The sequence below is a fragment of the Chiloscyllium plagiosum genome, unplaced genomic scaffold (genome assembly GCF_037043375.1).
Source record: "Chiloscyllium plagiosum isolate Xiang-an unplaced genomic scaffold, Cpla_swu_hap1 HiC_scaffold_4, whole genome shotgun sequence".
NCBI lineage: Eukaryota > Metazoa > Chordata > Chondrichthyes > Orectolobiformes > Hemiscylliidae > Chiloscyllium > Chiloscyllium plagiosum.
In genome coordinates, this window is record NW_028270142.1 from 8,142,327 (window position 1) to 8,168,041 (window position 25,715).

The window sequence follows — 25,715 nt, forward strand, 5'->3', positions numbered from 1 at the left end:
GTGACGGCAAGCAGAGGGGCAGCCGAGACCCGGAAGCAGTTAGTGTAAGCTTAGCTGGGTTAGTTTTTTTTTCCCCCTTTAAAAGCGTGAAGGAGAGGAACCCGAGGCACTACACGGGTAGTGCCTCCCACCCGCCCTCCTCCTCTAACCTAATAATAACATCTGTTGTGGCAAGCAGGTAAGTGCTGAATTTTGCTTGTATTATTTAGACACAGTTTTTGTTTAAACAGTTAGCTTTAGAGGGATGGCAGTGAAGGCAGTGCAATGTTCCTCCTGCAACATGTATGAGGTGAGGGATGCCATCGACGTCCCTGCCGATTACACTTGCAGGAAGTGCACCCATCTCCAGCTCCTCCAAGACCGTGTTAGGGAACTGGAGCTGGAGTTGGATGAACTTCGGATCATTCGGGAGGCAGAGGGGGTCATAGATCAGAGTTATAGGGAAGTAGTAACTCCAAAGATGGCAGATAGATGGGTGACAGTGAGGGGGACTGGGAGGAAGCAGCCAGTGCAGGGACCTCCTGCGGCCATTCCCCTCAAGAACAAGTATACCGTTTTGGATACTTGTGGGGGGGATGACTTACCAGGGGTAAGTAACGGGGCTCAGGTCTCTGGCACGGAGCCTGTCCCCGTTACTCAGAAGGGAAGGGTGAAGAAGAGCAGAGCAGTAGTAATTGGGGACTCGATAGTTCGTGGCACAGATAGGCGGTTTTGTGGGAACGAGAGAGACTCACGTTTGGTATGTTGCCTCCCAGGTGCAAGGGTACGTGATGTCTCTGATCGTGTTTTCCGGGTCCTGGAGGGGGAGGGGGAGCAACCCGAAGTCGTGGTCCACATTGGCACCAACGACATAGGTAGGAGGAGTGCTGAGGATGTTAGACAGGCTTTCAGGGAGCTAGGTTGGAAGCTTGGAGTTAGAACAAACAGAGTTGTTGTCTCTGGTTTGTTACCCGTGCCACGTGATAGAGATTCGAGGAATAGGGAGAGAGAACAATTAAATGCGTGGCTTCAGGGATGGTGCAGGAGGGAGGGGTTCCAGTTTTTGGATAACTGGGGTTCTTTCTGGGGACGGTGGGACCTCTATAAACAGGATGGTCTACACCTGAACCTGAGGGGAACCAGTATCCTTGGGGGGAGGTTTGCTAGTGCTCTTGGGGGGGGTTTAAACTAACTCGGCAGGGGCATGGGAACCCAGATTGTAGCTTCAGGGTGCAGGGCCTGGAGTGTAGGGAGGTGAGGAACATGGCATCAATTTCCAAGGAGGGTGCCTGTAAACAGGGAAGTGGCTTGAAGTGTGTATACTTCAATGCAAGAAGTATACGAAATAAGGTAGGTGAACTTGCAGCGTTGGTTGGTACCTGGGACTTCGATGTTGTGGCTATTACGGAGACATGGCTAGAACAGGGACAGGATTGGCTGTTGCAGGTTCCGGGATTTAAATGTTTTAGTAGGGTCAGAGGTGGGGGTAAAAGAGGGGGAGGTGTGGCATTGCTTGTCAAAGATAGTATTACAGCGGTGGAAAGGACGATGGATGAGGACTTGCCATCTGAGGTAGTTTGGGCTGAGGTTAGGAATAGGAAAGGTGAGGTCACCCTGTTAGGAGTCTTTTACAGGCCTCCTAATAGTCCTAGAATCATTGAAGAAAGGATTGGGAAGGTGATTCAGGAGATGAGTGACAGTAATAGGGTGGTTGTTATGGGGGACTTTAACTTTCCTGATATTGATTGGGAAAGCTATAGCTCAAGTTCGTTAGATGGGTCAGTGTTTGTTCAATGTGTGCAGGAGAGTTTCCTGACACAATATGTAGACAGGCCAACAAGAGGTGAGGCCATACTGGATTTGGTTCTGGGTAACGAACCAGGCCAGGTGTTAGAATTAGAGGTAGGTGAGCACTTTGGGGATAGTGACCATAATTCGGTGATTTTTACACTCGTGATGGAGAGGGATAAGTGTGTACTACAGGGCAAGAATTATAGCTGGGGTAAGGGAAATTATGATGCGGTGAGGCATGACATAGGATGTGTGGCTTGGAAAAGTAGACTCCAAGGCAAGAGTGTAAATGATATGTGGAACTTGTTCAAGGGGCAACTATTGAGTGTCCTTGATAATTATGTACCTGTCAGGCAGGAAGGAAAGGGTCGTGCGAGGGAGCCGTGGTTTAATAAGGAATTGGAATCCCTTGTTAAATGGAAGAGGGCGGCCTATCTCAAGATGAGACGTGAAGGTTCAATTGGGGCGATTGAGAGTTATAGGGTAGCCAGGAAGGACCTGAAGAGAGAGCTAAAAGCAGCAAGGAGGGGACATGAAAGGTCCTTAGTCGATAGGATTAGGGAAAACCCTAAGGCTTTCTATAGGTATGTTAGGAATAAAAGAATGACGAGGGTAGGAATAGGTCCAGTCAAGGATAGTAGGGGGAAGTTGCGTGTGGAGGCGGAAGAGATTGGGGAGACACTGAATGAATACTTTTCTTCAGTATTCACTCAGGAACAGGGCATTGTTGTCGATGAGAATACTGAGGCACAAATAAGTAGAATGGATGGCTTTGAGGTATGTAGAGAAGAGGTGCTGGAAATCCTGGAAAAGGTGAAAATAGATAAGTCCCCTGGGCCTGATGGCATTTATCCTAGGATTCTCTGGGAAGCAAGGGAGGAGATTGCAGAGCCATTGGCCTTGATTTTTATGTCCTCTTTGTCTACAGGAGTAGTCCCAGAAGACTGGAGGATAGCAAATGTGGTTCCCTTGTTCAAAAAGGGGAGTAGGGATAGCCCTAGTAACTATAGGCCGGTGAGTCTCACTTCTGTTGTGGGCAAAGTCTTAGAGAGAATTGTAAGGGATAGGATTTATGCACATCTAGATAGGAATAATGTGATCAAGGATAGTCAGCATGGTTTTGTGAAGGGCAAGTCGTGCCTCACAAACCTTATTGAATTCTTTGAAAAGGTGACGAAGGAGGTTGATGAGGGGAAAGCGGTAGATGTGGTATATATGGATTTTAGTAAGGCGTTTGATAAGGTTCCCCATGGTAGGCTACTGCAGAAAATACGGAGATATGGCATTGAGGGTGAGTTAGAGGTTTGGATTAGGAATTGGCTGGATGGAAGAAGACAGAGGGTAGTAGTTGATGGCAAAGTTTCTTCATGGAGTGCCGTCACTAGCGGTGTTCCGCAAGGATCTGTTTTGGGACCATTGCTGTTTGTCATTTTTATAAATGACCTGGAAGAGGGGTTAGAAGGTTGGGTGAGCAAGTTTGCGGATGATACGAAAGTCGGAGGAGTTGTTGACAGTGAGGAAGCATGTGGCAGGTTACAGCAGGATATAGAGAAGCTGCAGAGCTGGGCAGAAAGGTGGCAGATGGAATTCAATGTAGCTAAGTGCGAGGTGATTCACTTTGGGAAGAATAACAAAAAGATGGGGTACTGGGCTAATGGTCGGATACTTGGTAGTGTGGATGAGCAGAGGGATCTTGGTGTCCATGTACACAGATCTCTGAAAGTTGCCACCCAGGTAAATAGTGCGGTGAGGAAGGCATATGGCGTACTGGCTTTTATTGGTAGAGGAATTGAGTTCCGGAGTCCTGAGGTCATGATGCAGTTGTATAAGACTCTGGTACGGCCGCATCTGGAATATTGTGTGCAGTTTTGGTCGCCATACTATAGGAAGGATGTGGAGGCATTGGAACGGGTGCAGAGGAGGTTTACCAGGATGTTGCCTGGTATGGAAGGAAAATCGTATGAGGAAAGACTGATGCACTTGGGGCTGTTTTCACTAGAGAAAAGAAGGTTTAGGGGTGACTTGATTGAGGTGTACAAGATGATTAGGGGGTTAGATAGGGTCGACAGTATGAACCTTTTCCCGCGTATTGAGTCGGGTATTACAAGGGGGCATAGCTTTAAATTAAGGGGGGGTAGATATAGGACTGATGTTAGGGGTAGGTTCTTCACTCAGCGAGTCGTTAGTTCATGGAATGCCCTGCCAGTAACAGTGGTGGACTCTCCCTCTTTATGGGCATTTAAGAGGGCATTGGATAGGTATATGGAGGATAGTGGGTTAGTGTAGTTTAGGTGGGCTTGGATCGGCGCAACATCGAGGGCCCAAGGGCCTGTACTGCGCTGTATTCTTCTATGTTCTATGTTCTATGTAGAACCCAGGCTATCCAGCTGAAGATACTTCATAGGGCCCATATAGCACCGGTTCGATTGGCAAAGTTTAAGGCAGGAGCATCTCCAATGTGTCCTAAATGTAAAATAGAGGTGGGCACTCTTGTACATTGCTTATGGACCTGTCATAAGATCCGTAGATATTGGACTAAAGTAGCAAGTACCCTGACAGAAATTTTAGGAACGGAAATTAAAGTGGACTCTGTATCTCTCCTCTTGGGCTTTTCGAACTTTCCCTCCCTGGACACGTACGGGAAGAGACTATTTTCTATTCTTTCTTTCTGTGCAAGGAAAAATATTTTGGTGAATTGGGCGGCTGAGGGCCCCCCTGGACTTTCAAATAGGCACAGATTAATTATGGAATGTATTCCCCTTGACTTCCTTACAAATATGGTGCACCGAAAGACCGAATTATTTCATAAAATATGGCAGCCCTTTTTGAATTACATAAATACAGATATTTCGGCTATCCTAACAAGGGCTTTTATTTAATTGAGATTACAAACCTGGCTGGTCCGGGGCCCCTCGGGGAAGGAATCCCGCACGAATACGGGTTTTATTATATCTGATGCTAATACATCCCGAGCATGTAAGAGACTTAAATATACATTCTGGTTAGTTGTAGGTTAGATTAGTAGATAGTTTTTTTTTTCGGTTTTGTTTTGTTTTGTTTTTTTTTAAAATTCTGGCTATTGTATATTTGAGCTAATTGTATATCAATGTTTATATTTGAGAGTTTTGTTTATTTTTGTAAACTTGTAAAAATGTTAAATTTCTAATAAAAATATCTATAAAAAAAAGTTCCAAGATATTTTGAAGCCTATATTAATATTTCAAAGATCGGTTGTCAGCAATATTCCCTTTGCAAGTTGACGCTAATATGCTAATTAGGGAAATAATGAAATGCATACCAACTGTTTTTCTCCAGTATCAGCTTGCAAAGAAGAATCACTTTCAGCGTGAGAGGGTCGCCACGATAATAATCTAAAATACATAAATTATTCAAAAATGAATTCTGCTGCACTTAAAAAATAAAATTTAAACAATGCTCTCATGACAGAACTCACTTAATCTACTCCAGATACAATACCTCCTGTAGTGTGAACTAGCATTTTTAGCATCATTTAAATCCAGAATTTAAACAAAATGCAAACTCTGAATCGTGAAATACAGAAATTTTCACAATCATATCACAATATTTCTAAGGCCATGCTACAGCAGGACTCAATGTCGTTGCCTATAGATGTGCTCACACTCCAACAAAATTCCAAATCAGAGTGAAATGCAAATTGATCTCAGTTATTTAATATGTCTGTCAAATTCAATGAATCATATGATCAAACCAGAAATGATGGGGTCATTAGCCCAATGTCATATCTATCAGGTAATGCATTATTGGCAAATAGTAATGTTTAAAAGCAATGAAATGTCCTATTTGAGTTAACATGCAATAACAATTCAATGGGTAAATGCACCAGCTGGTGTGACAGTGAGCTGTACAAACAATGAAGGTCCTATGTCTCAACATTGATTGTCCTGAGTTATCCAGATTATCAGCTTAAGTGGCAATGTAGATATTAGCTTTAACATAGACAGATGTGAAAGGAGAAAACAACACAAAATGAAGTCTTCAAACATATTTTAAAGTTTTATTTAAAGAGTATTACCCTCACGCATGTAAGCTTTACTCTATCAAAATAAGTTTCTCCCTCACTCTACTCATCCTCAATGAGGGTCTAAACTGCAGACCAAAGCAACATTAGGTTCAAACCCCACCCTGGCTGGGTGATCTGGTCTGAGCTAGTTGGAGGTAGTCATTCTATAAAATGACCTCAAAATATCTCGGTGAGGAACAGGAAAATTGGCTCATGATTTCGATACAAAAAGTGCATGAAGTGTAAAAGTTCACACTAAAGTGCATTGATGCCAGCAGTGAGTTTGGTTGAGATGCAACCACAACTGAATGAAGTGCTAAAACTGACCCATCAGATCTACAGGCTCCAGGAACAAGTAACATTGGGCTATGAGGACAGAATGAGTAAGTTGGGACTGTTTCCCTTGGAGAAGGCGAAAGGAGAAATTTGATAAAGGTTTTTAAAATCATGAATGGGCTGGATAGAATAGAGGGGGAGAACTGGTTTCCACTTGTAAAATGAATAAGAATGGGAGCAAAAACAGATTTAACATTTCAAGTCCATTGACTGTAATTTAGGGTCAGTGGATTTGAAACACTAACTGTTTTCTCTGCAGAGATGCTGCCAGGCTTGCTGAGTTTCTCCAGCAATTTTTGTTTTTGTTTGTTTCGATCTCAAGCGTCCATGGTTCTTTGTTTTGTTTCATTATAAAAGAGCAGGAGACCAGAGATTTAAAGGATTCAAAAGAAGCAAGTGTGATGTGAGCAAGGCCTTTTTTCCCCACACATTGAATAGTTAGGGTGTAGAATTCACTGGAAATGTAGTGGATGTAGGTTCAATTGAGGCATTTAAAGGGGCACTGGGTGATTGTGCAAGGGTACTGGGAAGAAACAGGAGATGAGATAACGATGCTTATTTGAAGAGACAGTGCAGACACAGTGGGCTGAATGGCCTACTTGCTTACCACAATAATTTTGTGATCTCGAATCACAGAATCCCTCCAGTGCAAAAAGAGGCCCATGAGCCTGCACCACCCCACTCCCAAACCTATTCCCGTAAACCCCACATTTACCACGGCTAGTTCACCTAACCTGGACATTCCTGGACACTGTAGACAATTTAGCATGGCCAATCCCCTTAACCCGCACATGTTTAGAATGTAGGAGAAAGTGAGGACTGCAGATGCTGGAGATCAGAGCTGAAAATGAGTTGCTGGAAAAGCTCAGCAGGTCAGGCAGCATCCAAGGAACAGGAGAATCGACGTTTCGGGCATGAGCCCTTCTTCAGGTTCCTGAAGAAGGGCTCATGCCCAAAACGTCGATTTTCCTGCTCCTTGGATGCTGCCTGACCTGCTGCGCTTTTCCAGCAGCACATTTTCAGCCATGTTTAGAATGTGCGAGGAAACTGGAGCACCTGGAGGACAGACGCAGGAAGAATGTGCAAACACCACACAGACAGTCACCCAAGACTGGAATCGAACCCAGTTCCTGGCAGATCATTGAGAGGCAGCAATGCTAAATCACTGTGCCGCACCTAAGGACATTACCTGTCTCTAGATTCAGTGACAATACCATTAGGCCATCATCTCTCCATCAACCTTCTTAATTAATTAATGGATACCAATGGCAGTGATGCCAATTCATTGATTTCTTCAGAAATGGAAAAGGGAATAAAATACTGAGAAAGAATTGATTCTCTAAAAGCCAATATTTAAAGGTTGCAGACACTCAAGACTGTACGAGTACATCACCTTTTACTAAAATATAACTGACACCTAATATTGTACTGAAACCTTTAAGAAGTGATACTTTATAAAATGTGTTATCAATTTTTAAAGGATTGTTATAAACCTCATGACATAGAACTCTTTGTGAAGAAAGAACTTTTTTCCAACTCACGCATGAGGAATTGTAGTCTTGAAGATGTCCAACATACAGTTGCAAGTTTTGTCCCAAGTTTCTGGCAAAAACTTTTCCCCATTCAGAATGACAACATTCTCCAGACAATTAGTACCAGATCGAGCCAGCTGTTCATTATCTGTGGAGGAAAAAAAGACTTAATAATAGAATTATTAATAAAAGACTTCAGCAATTTAACAGTACAGCTATAAGAGTTTTAAGGCAATTTCAGTACCTCGAAAGAAAATACAGCAAACGTACAACAGGAAGTTTCATACTGATTCATTGCACAGAAATGTTAGGTACGGACTGAGTTTACGTTACTGTTTTAGCTTTGGTCCAAGTGATAACAGTCTGAACTGACAACACAGTTGCTGTGAAAATTCAGGCTTCAACCTAAGAATTTATTTTCTACAAGCCAGAATATCTCTCGCACAGGCTGGACGGTCATCTGAAAAAAATTCACAAATTGCATGACCACCTTTCATCAGCCAGAATGAAGTGAGGCAAACAGCAGGATAGAAACTGTGTGGGGGCAATAAGCAATGGGTCTGATAAGGATTCGGAATTGGTACAAGGTTGATGGGCCAAAGGGCCTATTCCTGTGCTGTACTGTTTAAAATCAAAGTGGGTGTAGGTTTACTTGCTGAGCTGGGAGGTTCATTTCCAGACGTTTCGTCACCCTACTAGGTAACATCTTCAATGGGCCTCAGGCGAAGCAGTGTACATGATTCCCGCTTTCTATTTATATGTTTGGGTTTCTTTGGATTGGTAATGTCATTTCTTGTTCTTTTTCTCAAGGGGTAGTGGACTGGGTCTAACTCGATGTGTCTGTTGATAGAGTTCCGGTTGGAATGCCATGCTGCTAGGAATTCTCGTGCGTCTCTGTTTGGCTTGTCTTACGATGGATGTGTTGTCCCAGTCGAAGTGGTGTCCTTCCTTATCTGTATGTAAGGATACTAGTGAGAAGGGATCATGTTGTTTTGTGGCTAGTTGGTGTTCATATATCCTGATGTCTAGTTTTCTGCCTGTTTGTCCAATGTAGTGTTTGTTACAGTTCTTGCACGGTATTTTGTAAATGACATTAGTTTTACTTGGTGTCGGTATAGGATCTTTCAAGTTAATTAGCTGCTGTTTTAGTGTGTTGGTGGTTTTTTGAGCTACCGTGATGCCAAGGGGTCAGAGTAGTCTGGCAGTCATTTCAGAGATGTATTTGATGTAGGGGAGAGTGGCTAGGGTTTCAGGATGTGTTTTGTCTGTTTGTTTGGGTTTGTTGCTGAGAAATCAGCAGACTGTGTTCATTGGGTACCCATTCTTTTTGAATACACAGTATAGGTGATTTTCCTCTGCTCTGTGTAGTTCTTCTGTGCTGCAGTGTGTGTTGGCTCATTGAAATAATGTTCTGATGCAGCTTCGTTTGTGGATGTTGGGATGATTCCTTCTGTAGTTCAGTATTTGGTCTGTGTGTGTTGTTTTCCTGTCGACGCTGGTTTGAAGTTACCCATTAGCTGTTCGCTCTACTGTGACATCTAGGAATGGCAGTTTGTTGTTGTTTGTCTCCTCTTTAATGATTTTTATGCCACTAAAGATGTAACCTAGTAGGGTGACGACACGTCTGGACAATGAACCTTCCAGCTCAGCGAGCAAACCTAATTCCAGAACCTCAACCTGAGTTACAAATCTTCTCAAAACTCGCTAAAATCTTAACGTATTTTTATAAAGTACGTGATGTTAGTATGAAAGATAGCAAAAACTGCATTGCTTGTGCTCTTGTTAAAATATTTCTCTGTTAACCTTACCTTGCTGTACACACCAATATAATTGTGCAAATGTATCATCCAAGAGGATGTCATTGAGTACTTCAAAGTACTGTGTGAATACATCACAAATAGCATAAAGTGCATGGTTACAAGTGGTGGTCATCCATTCAGCTTTCTGAAAAATAAGAATATTCTGATGTTAATATTGTATCCCAAACTTCAACCTGCCACCACAACTGCAATATCTTTCTGTATTTGTTGTATTGTACATGTCTACTAGATTACCTCTATAAATCATTATAAATATGAATACTTTTAATCATTTGATCTTGGGTGGGTCAGCTTCATTACACTCAAGAGTAACTGCAACTCCTTACCTCAGTCTGCTGTTCTGGAAGTTTCATATTGTCAAAGATCCTGAAAACAATCCTGAAGAGATCTTGCCACCAGTGCTTCTCAAAAGTATGACCATAAGTTTTCATTATTTCAAACATCACGGTTAATCCCCTGCAGCAGGATAAAAACAAGCAGCCTCATGCCAGTCCTGAACATACATCAACGATATTCTTATACCTTAGTCACAGTGTGAATATCACTAATGACAGTAGAATTAGTTGTGCATCCCATATATCATGCCAGAGCAATGTAGCAGAATCTACAAGAAAGTTACAATCCAAATTGGCTTATTGTTTATTCCACCACAAAGCCTCAGATTTCCACCCCTCCAAATCAAACAACTTCCCTTTCCAGTTTGAGGATTTTGTAAAGACTAGACTGTTAATTTTTTTAAAAATCCATTCATAATATGTGGCTAAGCCAGTCTTTATTACTGCAGTAAGGCTGGTCAGAGTGCCAGACAACACAATGGATAGTAATTCTCAATGAGAAGGTAGGAGCTCATCCCAAATAGGACGATGCAGAGATGACTATTACCAGTACCATGATGAACATATGCACCTGTGGGAAGCATTCTGGTGAGGATGAGGTCATGTGTACTCTACCTCTCTTATTGGCTTCTCAGAGACCCAGGCTAGCACCTATGACCTTTAGAAATCCATCAGCTCAAGCAGTAATGGGGATGCACAGTGAGTGTCAGTGAGGGACGCTGAAAGTGTGGATGGGGAAGAGGGTGCACGATGGTAATCAGCAGGAGGTTTTCTCATCCAAGTGCCTTTTTTTCCTGATGGCAGGAGACTTCATGGGGTTTGGAGTCAATGCTATGGATACCCAGGGCAATTCTTTCCTTCTAGAGTAGAGATATACAGCACAGAAGCAGTCTGTGAGATACCTCTCATATTTACCCTCTAGTCTCCAGATGCTTTTTAAGAAAGGCTTTGTTCGAATGACAGGGCTAGATTTATTATTTCCAGTACTGAGATTGAGTCTAAGTGAAACATCCAGTTTCATTTGTTATTTTTTTGAGGCTTTCAAGAGAATGGATTGCTAGGGGGAAGTTAAGCACATTGCTGTGTGTCTGGAGGCACACATAGACCACAGCAGGTAAGACAGCAGTTTTTCCTTCCTTAAAGGACACTAATGAGCTAGAATTTTAATAACATTCAACAATGGTCAACGTTAGACTTTCAATTCCAAATTTTTACTGAGTTCAAATTTCACCATATATGGTGGTGGGATTTGAGCTGAAGTCCCCAGAACATGGGAGGCAATGGCCTCGAGGTATTATCGGTAGACTGTTCATCCAGAGAACCAGGTAATGTTCTGACTACGCGGGCTCGAATCCCACCACGGCAGATGGTGTAATTTGAATTCAATAAAATCTGCAATTAACAGTCTAATGATGACCATGAAACCATTGTCGATTGTAGGAAAACCCCACTTGTTTTATTAACGTCCTTTAGGGGAGGAAACTGCCATCCTTACCTTCTCTGGCCGATATATTACTCCAAACCCACTGCAATTTGGTTGACTCTTAACTGCCCTTTGGTCAATTAGGGATGGACAAGAAATGTGAAGCCCTCATCCTGTGAACAAATATACATCACCTGAGTCTCTGGATTACTAGCCCAGTGACAATACCACAATGATGTCTCCTCCCCCTCAAAAAGTGCGAGGAAATCATGGTAAAATATATTCTATGTTCTAATATTTAACCAATTCTCAAACAAACAGGATTGCTAATAAAAGCACTTATTAAGTATTGAATACTTTGTATTGGGTATCTTTACTTAAAATGAACCTGAAAGTATACATTTACTGAGAGCTTTAGTGTATCATAATGCTGCTGAACAACATGAGAACGGAGTACTATTACTTGCCCCTAATTTTCCAAAACCTATGTAATTGATGTGTACTTAAAAAGACACTAAACTCCTCCCTTGTAGAAATGGCAGCAACCCCAGTTAAAACGTGCTGCATTCATTAAAACTGGAAGCCCAGTTTTTGTGTAAACAAAGTCTGTGTTGACAGTATCCACAGTGAATCTGGATACTGCACAGGACCAACATTTCAGGGACTAACAGCACATCCCACTAGCACAGGTATGAAAGCAGCTTCAGTTCATTAATGTTTAGGTTAGGTTTGAGAGATTCCAATTCTGTATTACACGGTCTCCGATACCTCAGCTGAACAAGAACAATTCTGAGACAGGACAACAAAACATTCTGAAACATTGACAAAAAGCCTAACTTCTCACATACTGGTACAATTCAAACTATTTTGTTGGTATTGACCTCTGCTGCTTAATTTTTATCCTTTGTAATAAAATGATTTAAAATGGTAATCAATATAGATAATTAAAGTCAAGGGTGGAGGCAAAATTGATTAAATTACACAAAGCAACTGACAAGCTAAGTACACAATAAACAAAAAAAAACATTTTAGTAGCTATACCACATATAAAACATAAAAATGAAAAGTATATGCTGCCTATCGACTTTATTATTTTACTGCACACTGCACTGTTGAAAATACTGCTTCATTACTCAGAGGAAAGAGATTCTTACCGAGTTCTTACATCCAATTTGCATCTGTTAATTATGCATGACAACTCAAACAGAATTGGAAACCATCCTCGCACCCATACTCTATCCTCAGCAGCTACATTCATATCATCACTGGTGTATTCTTTGAATGCCTGCAATATATTTTGAAATTAAAGTAACTTGTGTAGGTACCAATCCTGAACAGTGCATGGGAAACATTTTGCTCCAAACAAAATGAAAATGGTAATGAGAAAGAACATCTTTGCATCGATACTTTTCCATTCCCACCTCCCTCTCCAAATTAGACCTCAAACCCACACTATCCTCCTCAATTAGGATCTAATAACACAGATGCTCGGATCATTCGGGAGGCAGAGGGGGTTATTGAGAGGAGTTACAGGGAGGTAGTCACACCTCAGTTTAAAGAAGGTAGTTGGGTTACTGTCAGATAGTGCAGGGATCCTGTGGCCATTCCCCTCAATAACAAGTATACCATTTTGGATACTGTTGGGGGGGGTGGGGGTGGGGGGTGAGGAGGGTGGGGAGAGGAGGGTGGGGAGAGGAGGGTGGGGAGAGGAGGGGGGAGTGGAGAGGAGGGGGGGTGGAGAGGAGGGGGGGGTGGAGAGGAGGGGGTGGAGAGGAGGGGGTGGAGAGGAGGGGGTGGAGAGGAGGGGGTGGAGAGGAGGGGGTGGAGAGGAGGGGGAGGAGAGGAGGGCGTGGAGAGGAGGGGGTGGAGAGGAGGGGGTGGAGAGGAGGGGGTGGAGCGGAGGGGGTGGAGCGGAGGGGGTGGAGAGGAGGGGGTGGAGCGGAGGGGGTGGAGAGGAGGGGGTGGAGAGGAGGGGGTGGAGAGGAGGGGGTGGAGAGGAGGGGGTGGAGAGGAGGGGGTGGAGAGGAGGGGGTGGAGAGGAGGGGGTGGAGAGGAGGGGGTGGAGAGGAGGGGGTGGAGAGGAGGGGGTGGAGAGGAGGGGGTGGAGAGGAGGGGGTGGAGAGGAGGGGGTGGAGAGGAGGGGGTGGAGAGGAGGGGGTGGAGAGGAGGGGGTGGAGAGGAGGGGGTGGAGAGGAGGGGGTGGAGAGGAGGGGGTGGAGAGGAGGGGGTGGAGAGGAGGGGGTGGAGAGGAGGGGGTGGAGAGGAGGGGGTGGAGAGGAGGGGGTGGAGAGGAGGGGGTGGAGAGGAGGGGGTGGAGAGGAGGGAGTGGAGAGGAGGGGGAGTGGAGAGGAGGGGGAGTGGAGGAGGGGGTGTGGGAGTGGAGGAGGGAGGGGGGAGGGGGGAGGGGGGGCATGGGAAGATGACTTACCGGGGTAAGGCATTGGGTACAGATCTCTAGCACAGAGTCTGTTCCTGTTGCTCAGAAGGGAAGGAAGAGGAGGAGCAGAGCATTAGTCATTGGGGACTCCACAGTTTGGGGGAATAGATAGGAGGTTCTGTGGGAACGAGAGAGACTCATGGTTGGTGTGTTGCCTCCCAGGCGCCAGGGTTCATGAGGTCTCTGATCATGTTTTCGGGATCCTTGAGGGGGTGGGAGAGGGTGAGGGAGAGCAGCCCAAAGTCGTGGACCAGATAGGTAGGAAGAGAGATGGGGATTTAAGGCAGAAATTAAGTGAGCTAGAACAAACAGAATTGTTATCTCTGGTTTGTTGCCGTGCCATATGCTAGCGAGGCGAAGAATAGGGAGAGAGAGTAGTTAAACATGTAGCTATAGGGATGGTGCAGGAGGGAGGGTTTCAGATACCTGGATAATTGGAGCTCTTTCTGGGGTAGGTGGGACCTCTACAAACTGGATGGTCTTCATCTGAACCAGAGGGGTAGCAACATCCTGGGGGAAGAATTTGCTAATGCTCATTGGGTAGATTTAAACTAATTCATCAGGGGGATAGGAACTGAAATTATAGTTCAAGTATACGGGAGGTTGAGAATAGTGAAGTCAGAACTAAGATTTCAAGATCACAAGAAGGCACCAGCAAGTAAGAAGTTGAAGGATGTCTATTTCAATGCCAGGAGCATCTGGAATAAAGTGGGTGAACTTGCAGCATGGGTTGGTACCTGGGATTTTGACGTTGTGGCCATTTCAGAGACATAGGTAGAGCAGGGACAAGAATGGTTATTGCAGGTTCAGGGATTCAGTAAGAACAGAGAAAATGGTAAAAGGGGGGGTGGTGTGGCATTGTTAGTCAAGGACAGTATTATGGTTGCAGAAAGGATGTTTAAGGACTCATCTACTACGGTAGTATGGGCTGAGATCAGAAACAGGAAAGGAGAGGTCACACTGTTGGGAGTTTTCTAGAGGCCTCCAAATAGTTACAGGGATGTAGCGGAAAGGATAGCAAAGATGATTCTCGATAGGAGTGAGAGTAACAGGGTAGTTGTTACGGGGGACTTTAACTTTCCAAATATTGACTGGGAATACTGTAGTTCAAGTACTTTAGATGGGTCAGTTTTGTCCAATGTGTACAGGAGGGTTTCCTGACATGGTGTGTAGACAGGCCAACAAGGGGCGAAGCCACATTGGATTTGGTACTGGGTAATGAACCCCAGCCAGCTGTTAGATTTGGAGGTAAGTGAGCACTTTGGTGATAGTGCCTACAATTCAGTTATGTTTACTTTAGTGATGGAAAGGGATAGATATACACTACAGGGCAAGAACTATAGCTGGGGTAAAGGCAATTACAATGCGATTATGCAAGGTTTAAGTGCATAAAATGGGGAAGGAAACTGCAAGGAATGGGCACAATAGAAATGTGGAGCTTATTTAAGGCCCAGCTACTGCGGGTCCTTGATAAATATGTACCAAGAGGAGGTTGTCGAGCGCTGGAGCTGTGTTTTACTAAGGAAGTTGAATCTCTTGTCAAGTGGAAGAAGGCGGCTTACATTAGGATGAGATGTAACGGCTCAGTTAGGGCACTTGAGAGTTACAGATTAGCCAGGATAAACCTAAAAAGAGACCTAAGAGGAGCCAGGAGGGGACATGAGAAGTTGTTGGCAGATAGGAACAAGGAAAACTCTAAGGCTTTCTATAGGCATATCAGGGATAAAAGAAAATCAAAGCAAGATTAGGGCCAATCAAGGACAGAAGTGTGAAGTTGTGTGTAAAGCCAGAGGAGATAGGGGAATACTGAACTTCGTCAGTATTCACACTGGAAAAAGACAATATTGTCAAGGAGAATACTGAGAAACAGGCTACTAGATGGGATTGAGGTTCACAAGGAGGTGGTGTTAGAAATTCTGAAAATAGATAAATCCCCTGGACCGGATGGGATTTATCCTTGGGTTCTCTAGGAGACCAGGGAGGAGATTCTCAAGCCTTTGGCTTTGATCTTTATGTCATCATTGTCTTCAGTAATAGTGCCAGAAGACTGGAGGATAGCAAATGTTTTTCCCATGTTCAAGAAGGGGAGTAGAGACAACCCTGGAAATTATAGACCTGGGAGCCTTACTTTGGTTGTGGGTAAAGTGTTGGAAAGGGTTATAAGAAACAGGATTTATAATCATCTCGATAGGGATAAGTTGATGAGGGGTAGTCAACATGGTTTCGTGAAGGATTGGTCATACCTCACAAACCTTATTGAGTTCTTTGAGAAGGTGACCAAATAGGTGGGTGATGTGGTGTATATGGATTTCAGTAAGGTATTTCATAAGGTTCCCCACGGTAGGCTATTGCACAAATTACGGAGGTATGGATTGAGGGTGACTTAATAGTTTGGATCAGAAGTTGGCTAGCTGAAAGAAGACAGAGGGTGGTGGTCGATGCAAAATATTCATCTTGGAGTTCACTTACTAGTGGTGTACCACAAGAATCTGTTTTGGGTCCACTGCTGTTTATCATTTTTATAAATGACCTGGAGGAGGGAATAGAAGGATGGGTTTGTCGATTTACGGATGAAACTAAGGTTGGTAGAGTTGTGGATAGTGATGAAGGATGTTGTAGATTACAGAGAAACATAGATAAGCTGCAGAGCTGGGCTGAGAGGTGGCAAATCGAGTTCAGTGTGAGGTGATTCATTTTGGTCGGAGTAACCAGAATGCAAAGTACTGGGCTAATGGTAAGATTCTTGGTAGTGTTGATGAGCAGAGAGATCTCGGTGTCCATGCACATAGATCCTTGAAAGTTGCCATCCAGGTTGATAGGGTTGTTAAGAAGGCATACAGTGTGTTAGCTTTTATTGGTCAAGGGATTACGTTTAAGAACCATAGATCATGCTGCAGCTGTACAAAACTCTGACGCGGCCACATTTGGAGTATTGTATACAGTTCTGGTCACCGCATTATCGGAAGGATGTGAAAGCTTTAGAAAGGGTTCAGAGATTTATAAGGATGTTTCCTGGTAAGGAGGGAAGGTCTTACGAGGAAAGGCTGAGGACTTGATGCTGTTTTCATTAGAGAGAATAAGGTTGAGAGGAGACTTTGCTGAGACATATAAGATAAGCAGAAGGTTAGATAGATTGGACAGTGACTGCCTTTTTCCTCGGTTGGCGATGGCTAGTACGAGGGGACATAGCTTTAAATTGAGGGGATAGACATAGGACAGATGTCAGAGGCAGATTCTTTACTCAGAGCAATAGGGGCATGGAATACACTACACGCAACAATAGTACACTCGCCAACTTTAAGTGCATTTAAATGGTCATTAGATAAGAATATGGATGAGAACGGAATAGTGTAGATTAGATGGGTTTCAGATTGGTTCCACAGGTCGGTGCATGATTGAGGGCTGAAGGCCTGTACTGCTCTGTAATGTTCCATGTTCAATAACCACTGCCAACTCACTGATGTGATGTTGAACATTTTCACACAATTAGCTACATCATATTGCAGCGCCTTCAATAGATTATGTTTCAAAATTTCTACTAGAAATATATAAATGATGTAAATATATAGTAATCAATATTTCACCTGTGGTCTCTCGGAAACATATTTTGCACAATGCCGAATGAGGCGGATTGCTTCCATACTTGTATCAGGAAAAGCAGCATTGCAGGCAAATTCCGACAAACATTTCACAGCATCTTGAAAAGAATCTATTGTTGCTGGAAAATACTTTGCAAATACATTCACTGAGAAAATAGAATTTGGAAAGATGAAGTATATTAAAACTCATTATTATTAACTAGCTTTCAAATTAACAATTGACATTTTTGATTCAAAATCCACATTAAGATCTAAACATTCAATATGAACTAAAGTTTAATCATTGCGAATTAAATGTGTAATTACACTTGCAAAGGAAATAAGAGGGATTGTTCTGAGGATCAGAAGTAATGTCGCTTCTGTTAAGGTATTCAGGTTGTATAAACTTTTCTTACTCTTCAAAATATATCCACTTATTCAACAAACCCTCCATTGATCACACTTTGATGTTAGCTTGTATTACAACAGAAAATGCTGTTTCAGCTATCACAAGACATTCAGAGAAAGGCATTAATTGCCATTTTCCTTTGAATCCCAACTTATCAACTAGCTGTGCAAAACAATTTACAGGCATAGCTTTCATCATATTAACTAATGTGATACAATATTACATCAAACAATTAAGTACATTTGAAAATATAAGCTTTCTTACAAGACGGTGCCAAAGTATAACACCTCTTATCATATTCTTTATCTCCATATATTACTGGATTACTGCTTGTGCTTGGGCCATTTAACTTGGACTTTATAGATACTTTTCCATTTCACTTTTGTCTATCACTTTGTTAGGCATTACATCGGTCAGATCCAATTTTCTTGGGCACTATTTTTATTAGCTGGGCTGTTGAGATGCACTTCACTGGTCCCAGTTTGAATTTCAATGTAAGGAGAAGCTAGAATATCAAAATTACTTCAGTAACCTACAACTTCAGCAGGCAGTTAACAAACTGAGGCTGTTGGAAAACTATGAACATTGATGCTGAAGATAAAGTTTTACTCCACATACAACTGCTGAAAGCTGTTCCTATGTAATCTACTTAAAAATACAACTTTTGTTCAATGTTGAAGTAGGAATTGAGTTGAGTGAAATCTGAGTTTTATTTAAACTTTTGCTTAACTTCTCATTAAACCTGATTTATAGCTGTAACTTACAATAAATAGTCTATTAGTTTATTAGTTGGAGAAAATTACACAGCAATACTCCATCCTATTTCGATTATATTCATTAGTTTTATCCCATAGCCTTCTTTCCTAGTTTACTTTGAGAATGAGGTCAAACTTTAAATCCGGTTTAGTAATTGCTTGTTATTTTCACCCCCCAAAACAAGTTTCGTGCTTTAAGACAAGATCCTTGAAGCTTTATTAACAACTATGCCACAACACTTAGTTTAAATGTTTCATTTAATGGAACACAAAACATAATGAATATCAAATTTTACATTTCAAAGCATGAGAATTTCCATTTCAATTAAAAGGAAAAATCCAATTGCATCGAGTTCAATTTGATTGCTGGCCTCAGGCAAAACATGCAGTTAAAAGACAGCGCATATTTAGATCTGGGCTTGCAAGAGAATCTTTTTAAGGGCATATTCCATACTCGTGCAAAATTCAATGAAAATCTAGAACAAGTTGGCAAGAACAGAAACTGACATGATTGTGACACTGGGGTTTTGTAGCAAAGATAAGAAATGAAAGGAACTTGCAGAAGAGGAACTACAATGTGACAAGTTACAAATATGGACACAGGGAGCTGGAAGGGTATGAAATCAACACAGAAGTTAATAATTCTGTTGGGTTTTATAGATACATACTTTAAGCAATTTTATCCTATCAGGACTCTCTAATTGTAAAATAAGCAATTGTATCTTCTTTGTACTTCCATGAAGCCTGGGCATTGCTGGCAAGCCCAGCATCTGCTGCTCATTCCCAACTGTACTTACATACTAGGGCATTTTAGATGGCAGTTTCAAACCAATCATATTGTTGTGGGTCTGGTGTCACATTGGACAAGGATGGCAGATTTCATAAAATACATGAGAGAACTAGAACAGCAACTGGGGATACCTGACATGGTCATGATTACCAGCCTTATATTCTAGATTAATTAATTGAGTTTAAATTCCACCTGCTGCAGTAGAGGGATTTGAACGCATGCATCTAGAGCATTAGCCTGGTCCTTTAGATTATTAGTCTAGTGACATGACTGCTATATCACCAACTCCTCAAATATGACAACGACAATTGGAGATTCTCATGTGTTAAGATACTAAAGGGTGAGATGAAAAGAAGCAGTAAGTTCAAAACTGAAGAGTTGGACTATTTAAATTGGTCCAATACTGTTGTTAAGAAATACAAATACATTTAATTGTCATTGCTGAAATTCAATTATCAAGAATTGCTGATGAGAAGTCAAGTGATCACGCTATAAAAGTAATTTTATACTCTATAATTAAACATTAAAATCCATAAAAAGAAATGATTTCTGAGGTCATAATATTAAAACATTAATACTTGCATCATCTCTGTGCATTGTTATAATTTAGATATAAAATCCAAATTGCAAAATTGTGACAGATATCAGCAGCATGCAGTAAATTAGGGATAAGTGTCAAAAGTGAAGTAGTACTCTGACTGGTCAAAGTGAGATCAATAGGATGTGCATCAAGGTCGAGAGTTAAAATCAACATCATTCACCCAACATAAACTTTCCATGATGCTTTGATTTTCATGGTTGGGCATAGAAAACTACTGAGTGGTTAGACCAGGTACTAGACTGTGAAAGGTAAAGAAGGATGGTCCTTCTTTATATGGAGCAGTTCAAAAAATTGAAGGTATACATGCTTGTCCATTTTAAATTCTAACTTTAGATTGAGTAGGAGGGGGTGTCAGAATTTATTATTTATTAAAAACATCACTGTTAAATGAATCGTACTTCCAAAATTTCATAAACTGGATGACACTGAAAGTATACTCACTGACAATATGCCCTGTGGTTTGAAATGCTAGTTCTACTATACTCTCATCTTGATCGGAAGCGGCCAGGTGAAAGACAGAGAAGATGTTCTTCCACCCAGAACGAATATTGCCAGCCTGCGAGTTAACCATCTGAGCTATACACCGAACCACCATATCACGGATTGTTGGCGATCTTCAGGTTTAAAGAAGAAATTTTTAAGAATACAGATGAAAGCATTTAACATATGCAACTGTAAAATCAACAGGTGTATGGTGAAACATGCATTCTTTGTAAGCATAAGTAACAGGTGAAGAAAGGGAGAGCTTGTACATAGATTGCTTGAACATATGTTATTTAAGCTAACCTGAACATCTACCCTAGTTTACAAAACTTGATTTCCAAACATGTAACCTAAAATATCTTTGCTAAAAATTACAGAAGGTGAAGACAATTTTTGTATTCAAATATCATTAGAAAAAGATGTCATCTTCAACAACTTATCTTGCTGCTTTTTAAATTATTTTTAAAATTACACTGATTATATAGCAAATAAAATGTAATTTTGGTACTGTATAACATATATCTACGACTTTTCAAATATGAGCCATTTTTATTATAACTCATCTGTTACAATAGTTTCTATATAATTTCTGCATGAAATTGAAATTTGACTACAGAAAGGAAACAATTTCTTTTAAAATTTTGTTCACTTGTAACTTTACCTGTTCTTTTTCATTATGTGCTCAAATGGTCTCAAGAAATCCTTCTGAAACCTGAAGTTAGCAAGTTCTCCTTTCTCTAAGAATTTCATTGATAACTGCCTCAGAGAGTCTACTGCAAAAATGGCAACATCTTCATTGGGATTACAGCCAACCTGATAATAGATGGGCAATACAAAATTCATAATAACACTATAAAAAATCACTTTAATCAAAGTCAATTCAATGGGTTTATTTCATCCACTAAATATTACAAATTCGTATGAGAAGATCATATATGGTGAACAAAATAAATGTGCATTATAGTAATGACACTGGATATTTCAATCTGATTAGACAGTCTACTATGACACTGCAAACAAAACTCAATTGAATGTTAAATGATGAAGGCAATGGACCAGGGTAGATGGAGAACTGGTCTCTAGAGGGTAGACAACAAAAAAAATGGTAAAATAAAGGCTAAAGTTAGGTGGAGATGATAAGTTGTCTTAGTACAAATGGAAAAGCAGAAAGCAACTGAACAGGGGGATCTGGGAGTCCTTGTCCATGAATCGCAAAAAGCCAGCATCTAAACATAGCAGGTAATAGGGAAAACAAATGGAACATTAGCCTTTATTTCAAAGGTAATGTAGTGTATGAGTACAGAAGTTTTTCTCAAACTATACAAGGTATTAATCAGACCACAGCAAAAATCCTGAGAACAGCTGTAGGTCTAATATTGACATCTTATTCTTTCAGTTGTGAATCTGTGGAATTCACTACCTCACTTTAGTGGATACTGGGATGTTGAATAAACTTAAGGAGATAGACAGATTTTTAAATCATAATGAGTTGCAGGGTTAAGGAGGCCAGGCAGCAAAAAGGAATTGAAGCCAAGATAAGATCAGCCATGATCATATTAAATGGTGGAGCAAGCTCGAGGGGTTGAAATGCCTATGCCTACTCCTAGTTCTTATAGAATTGGAAGTTCAATTTTCTCTTTAAAATTATTAGTCTCTATGGAGAATGTAACAAAGTATATTATGGATGATTAGTGATAAGAGAGAGAAGTGATCAGGCGACAAGGTCAAAAAGGCTGAGGAACAAAAAAACAACTAAGTAAAATTTATATAATTTCCAATGTTGGTTACATTTACCAAACAAATCTTAATATTAAATACCAAGCATTATGAGGGAGTAGGCAGGGTTAATCTGCATCAAGGAGTGGAAGACACATTAAGCTCCCAATGCAACAGCATTTTTAAATGTACAAGGTGCAAGTCCAGTAGTAGCTGTTTTTGACTGAATAAATGCTGGTGTACAAAAATCTATACATAATAAACACAATCATGCCAAAAATGTAATTGATAACATGGCATTAAGGATAAATTCTTTGCATCAACACTTGAGCTAAGGAACCATGAGAAGTAAATAGTTATGCAAACATCGTAAAATACTTTTTCATTTGGACAAGTAAATAAGCACATTTAAAATGAGCTTATGATAGATCAAATTACTTTCAGAACATTAGGGTGGCACGGTGGCTCAGTGGTTAGCACTGCTGCCTCATAGCACCAACGACCCAGGTTCAATTCCTGCCTGTGTGTTAGATGCATTAGTGGGGTGAAGTGTTGGGAAATGGATCTGTGTGGGTTACTCTTCGGAGGGTCAGTATGGACTGGTTGGGCCAAATGGCCTGTTTCCAGACTGTAGTGAATCTAATCTAAAATTACCTTATTGAAATGGTCTCCAATGACCTCCCATATTCTGGACCATTGTAGCCTTATTCGCCCCATGTTGTAATAAGATATCTCAACAATCTTCTGTAGACTGAACATTCGTGGATGTGTTGGTGAGGCTAACTCATCCATGGAAACAGCACAAAGCCAGCGGACAAAATCAACTGCAAATAAAAAATAACTACAATGTTATCCAATGCACCAGTGGAGTAAACGGACATAGAAATATTAAAAATATTGATAATCAGCACTTACCAATAGCATTTCCGTCAAGTCTTGTAGATCCTGTGAAAATTCTAGAATGCAATAAGAAGATTTTTCATTTTAAACATTACACATAAAATGCACACATGGCTCTCAGTCACATGCACCAAAGGCCATAAAATACTGGAAAAGGGACAGAACAGGCAAAGTTTGCTATGGTGTTAACTGAATTCAATTAACTTAATATTGGCTGAGGACATAAGTATATAAGAAAAGAGGTGGATGATTTCCTTAAATGCATACAAGAGAATTTTCTCGATTACAGAAATTCAGGTCTGTCAGCATCCGTGGGAAGAAAATAGAGTTAACTTTTCAAGTCCAGTGATTGTTGGTCTTGAAGAGTCTCCGGACTTGAAAAGTTAACTGTATTTTCTTCCCACAGATGCTGCCAGACGTCCTGAGTTTCTCCAGCAATTTTTGTTTTTGTTTCCGATTTCCAGCAGGTGCAGTTCTTTGTTTTTGCCTTACTTTAATTTTCTTTATTAATATGTTTCCAACTCAAAAACAATGAAAACAGAAATAAAAACAAAGCTTTGTAAAAATTCCGAGCTCTACAGCATCTATACAAAGATAGTTAAAATTTGGTCCAAAATAAGTCTTCTTTGGAACTCTTGAGCAAAATGGGAAGACACATATTAGATGATATTTAATACTGTAAAATATTCACTAGGATGAATGAGGAGAGAACATAAAAAATAAATGGCACAATCTAATAGGGAATGCAAGAACAGAGATGTCAGTGTATATCTGCATACAAGTCTTTGAAATGAGCAACTCAAATTACAAAAGCTATTAAAAGATATAAAGGATTCTTGACTTAAATAGAGTTACTAAACAAAGAAAGCAAGGAAGAGATACGAAACCTTTATGAAAGGTTGGCTAACTGTATTGTGTTTTGTGGCTAATTGTGAATATCAAACATTAAGGATGACAAAAGACATAGATATTGCAAAGAGAAGGTTTACTACAATAGCTCACAGAGTGGCGAGATGAGGGAAATTAGGGTTGCTCTTGCAGCAGGGAAGGTAATGTGACCAAAAATCATAAAGCATGACAACAGGGGAAAAAAAAAGAGGGAAAACAGTTTCCGGTGGTAGAGGTTTGGTAACCTGTGGACTGAGCATTAAGATAAAAGAATCAGCAGTGAAATGAGGAAGTAAAATACGGCCAGTAGGAGCGGTAATGGACTATTTAGCCGTTTGAGTTCACCCCACCTTTCGATGAGGTCACTGTTGATTTCCCCCATCTTAACCATGTTGCTGCACTATTCCCATTTCCACTAATGTTTTAATATGTAGAAGTCTATTGATCTCGTCTTGCTCAAAGACTGAGCCTCCACACTCCAGAATATTTTTTTTTTAAAAAACATTCAGCAACTTGACTGCACTACCACTTAGTTGTGGAATCAGATTCAATAATAACATAAAAGAGAGAACTGGATTATTATGTGAAATAGAAATAAAACTGTAGGCATTTGAGAGAAGAGTGGGACAATGGAAGTTGCTAGATACATCTTTCAAAGAGCCAGCACCTGCAAAAGGCAGAAGGCCACCTCTGTTCTGTAACATTGTTCATTCACAGAATGACAATTCATTGCTATCTCTATTCGTCCTCAAGAAGTTGGCAGTCTCTTGCCTTCTTGAATCCCTGAAATCCATGATGTGTAAGGATACCCACAGTTCTGTTAGGGAAGGTGTGTGTTCCAGGATTTTGACTGTAAACAGTAAAGGAAGAGCGATATAGTTCCAGGGTAGTGTGTGGTTTGGAGGAAAACTTGCAGATAGCACTGTTCCCATGTATCTGCTAGCCTTGTCCTTCCAGGTGGTAAAGGTCACAGGTTTGGAAGGTGCTGTCTAAGTAGTCATGGTAAGTTTTACAATGAACCTTGCAGGTGGTACACATTGCTGTAGCTGTACATCGGTGGCGATCAGAATGCAAATTGGAAGAATTGAAAAGATACCATTTAAGCAGGTTGCTTTATCCTGGGATGGTGCTGAGCTTAAGTGTTGTTGGAGCTGCACCCCTCCAGGTGAGTGGCGAGCATTCAATCACTCCTAACCTGTCTTGCAGAGTGGACAGACTTTGGGGAGTCAGGAAATGAGTTACTTGCTGCAGCATTCACAACCTCTCATTTGCTTCTGTAGCCACAGCATTTATATGGTTGGCTCTGTTCAGTTTCTGCCCAGTATTAATGCCCAGGTTGTTGACAGTAGGGATTCAGCAATGATACCACCATTGAATGTCAAAGGTCAATGGTTGGATTCTCTCATTAGAAATGGTCACATGCCACTTCTCAACACTGCAGTGATATCTTTTGGCTGAGATTCCAACAACTAACTCTTTTGAATTCAGAATAACTCCAACCAGCAGAGAATTTTGTCGTCAATTCCCAGTGGCTCCACTTTTGTTAGGATTCCTTGATATTACATTCTGTCAAATCCGCCTTGATGTCTCCCTTATTTCTCCTCTTAAATTCAGCACTTTCAGCTATAGCTTGCAATGAGATCAGGAATTGAGCCGTTGGAGAGACCACAAATGTCACTTGATAGCACTGTCAATAACAGTTTCAACCCTTTGCAGATGAGAGAGTAAACTTATCAGACAGTTTTTTTGTGGACAAGATATACCTGAGTAAGTTTTCACATCAGCTTGGGTAGGGGCATAGCCGGTTAGAGAACAGATGCTTTCAGTACAAATAGTATAACGTTGTCTTCAAGATTTTCTTGATGCCACTAAGAATAAACTGAATTGATTGAAGACTGGT

General features: G+C 41.2%; 1 protein-coding gene across 2 annotated transcripts in view; it reads right to left on the bottom strand.

The window, feature by feature from the left end:
* Positions 1-25,715, bottom strand: part of arfgef1 (ARF guanine nucleotide exchange factor 1) — a 210,894-nt gene that overhangs the window by 24,969 nt on the left and 160,210 nt on the right. For both annotated transcript variants that reach the window (XM_043689241.2, XM_043689239.2), the window contains 10 exons: positions 22,943-22,983; positions 22,682-22,851; positions 20,973-21,124; positions 20,270-20,442; positions 17,280-17,440; positions 12,413-12,543; positions 9,827-9,956; positions 9,489-9,624; positions 7,690-7,828; positions 5,069-5,141 (listed from right to left, as the gene is read on the bottom strand). In XM_043689241.2, coding sequence (XP_043545176.2) covers positions 5,069-5,141; positions 7,690-7,828; positions 9,489-9,624; positions 9,827-9,956; positions 12,413-12,543; positions 17,280-17,440; positions 20,270-20,442; positions 20,973-21,124; positions 22,682-22,851; positions 22,943-22,983 — 1,306 coding nt within the window. The remainder of the gene's footprint in view (positions 1-5,068; positions 5,142-7,689; positions 7,829-9,488; positions 9,625-9,826; positions 9,957-12,412; positions 12,544-17,279; positions 17,441-20,269; positions 20,443-20,972; positions 21,125-22,681; positions 22,852-22,942; positions 22,984-25,715) is intronic.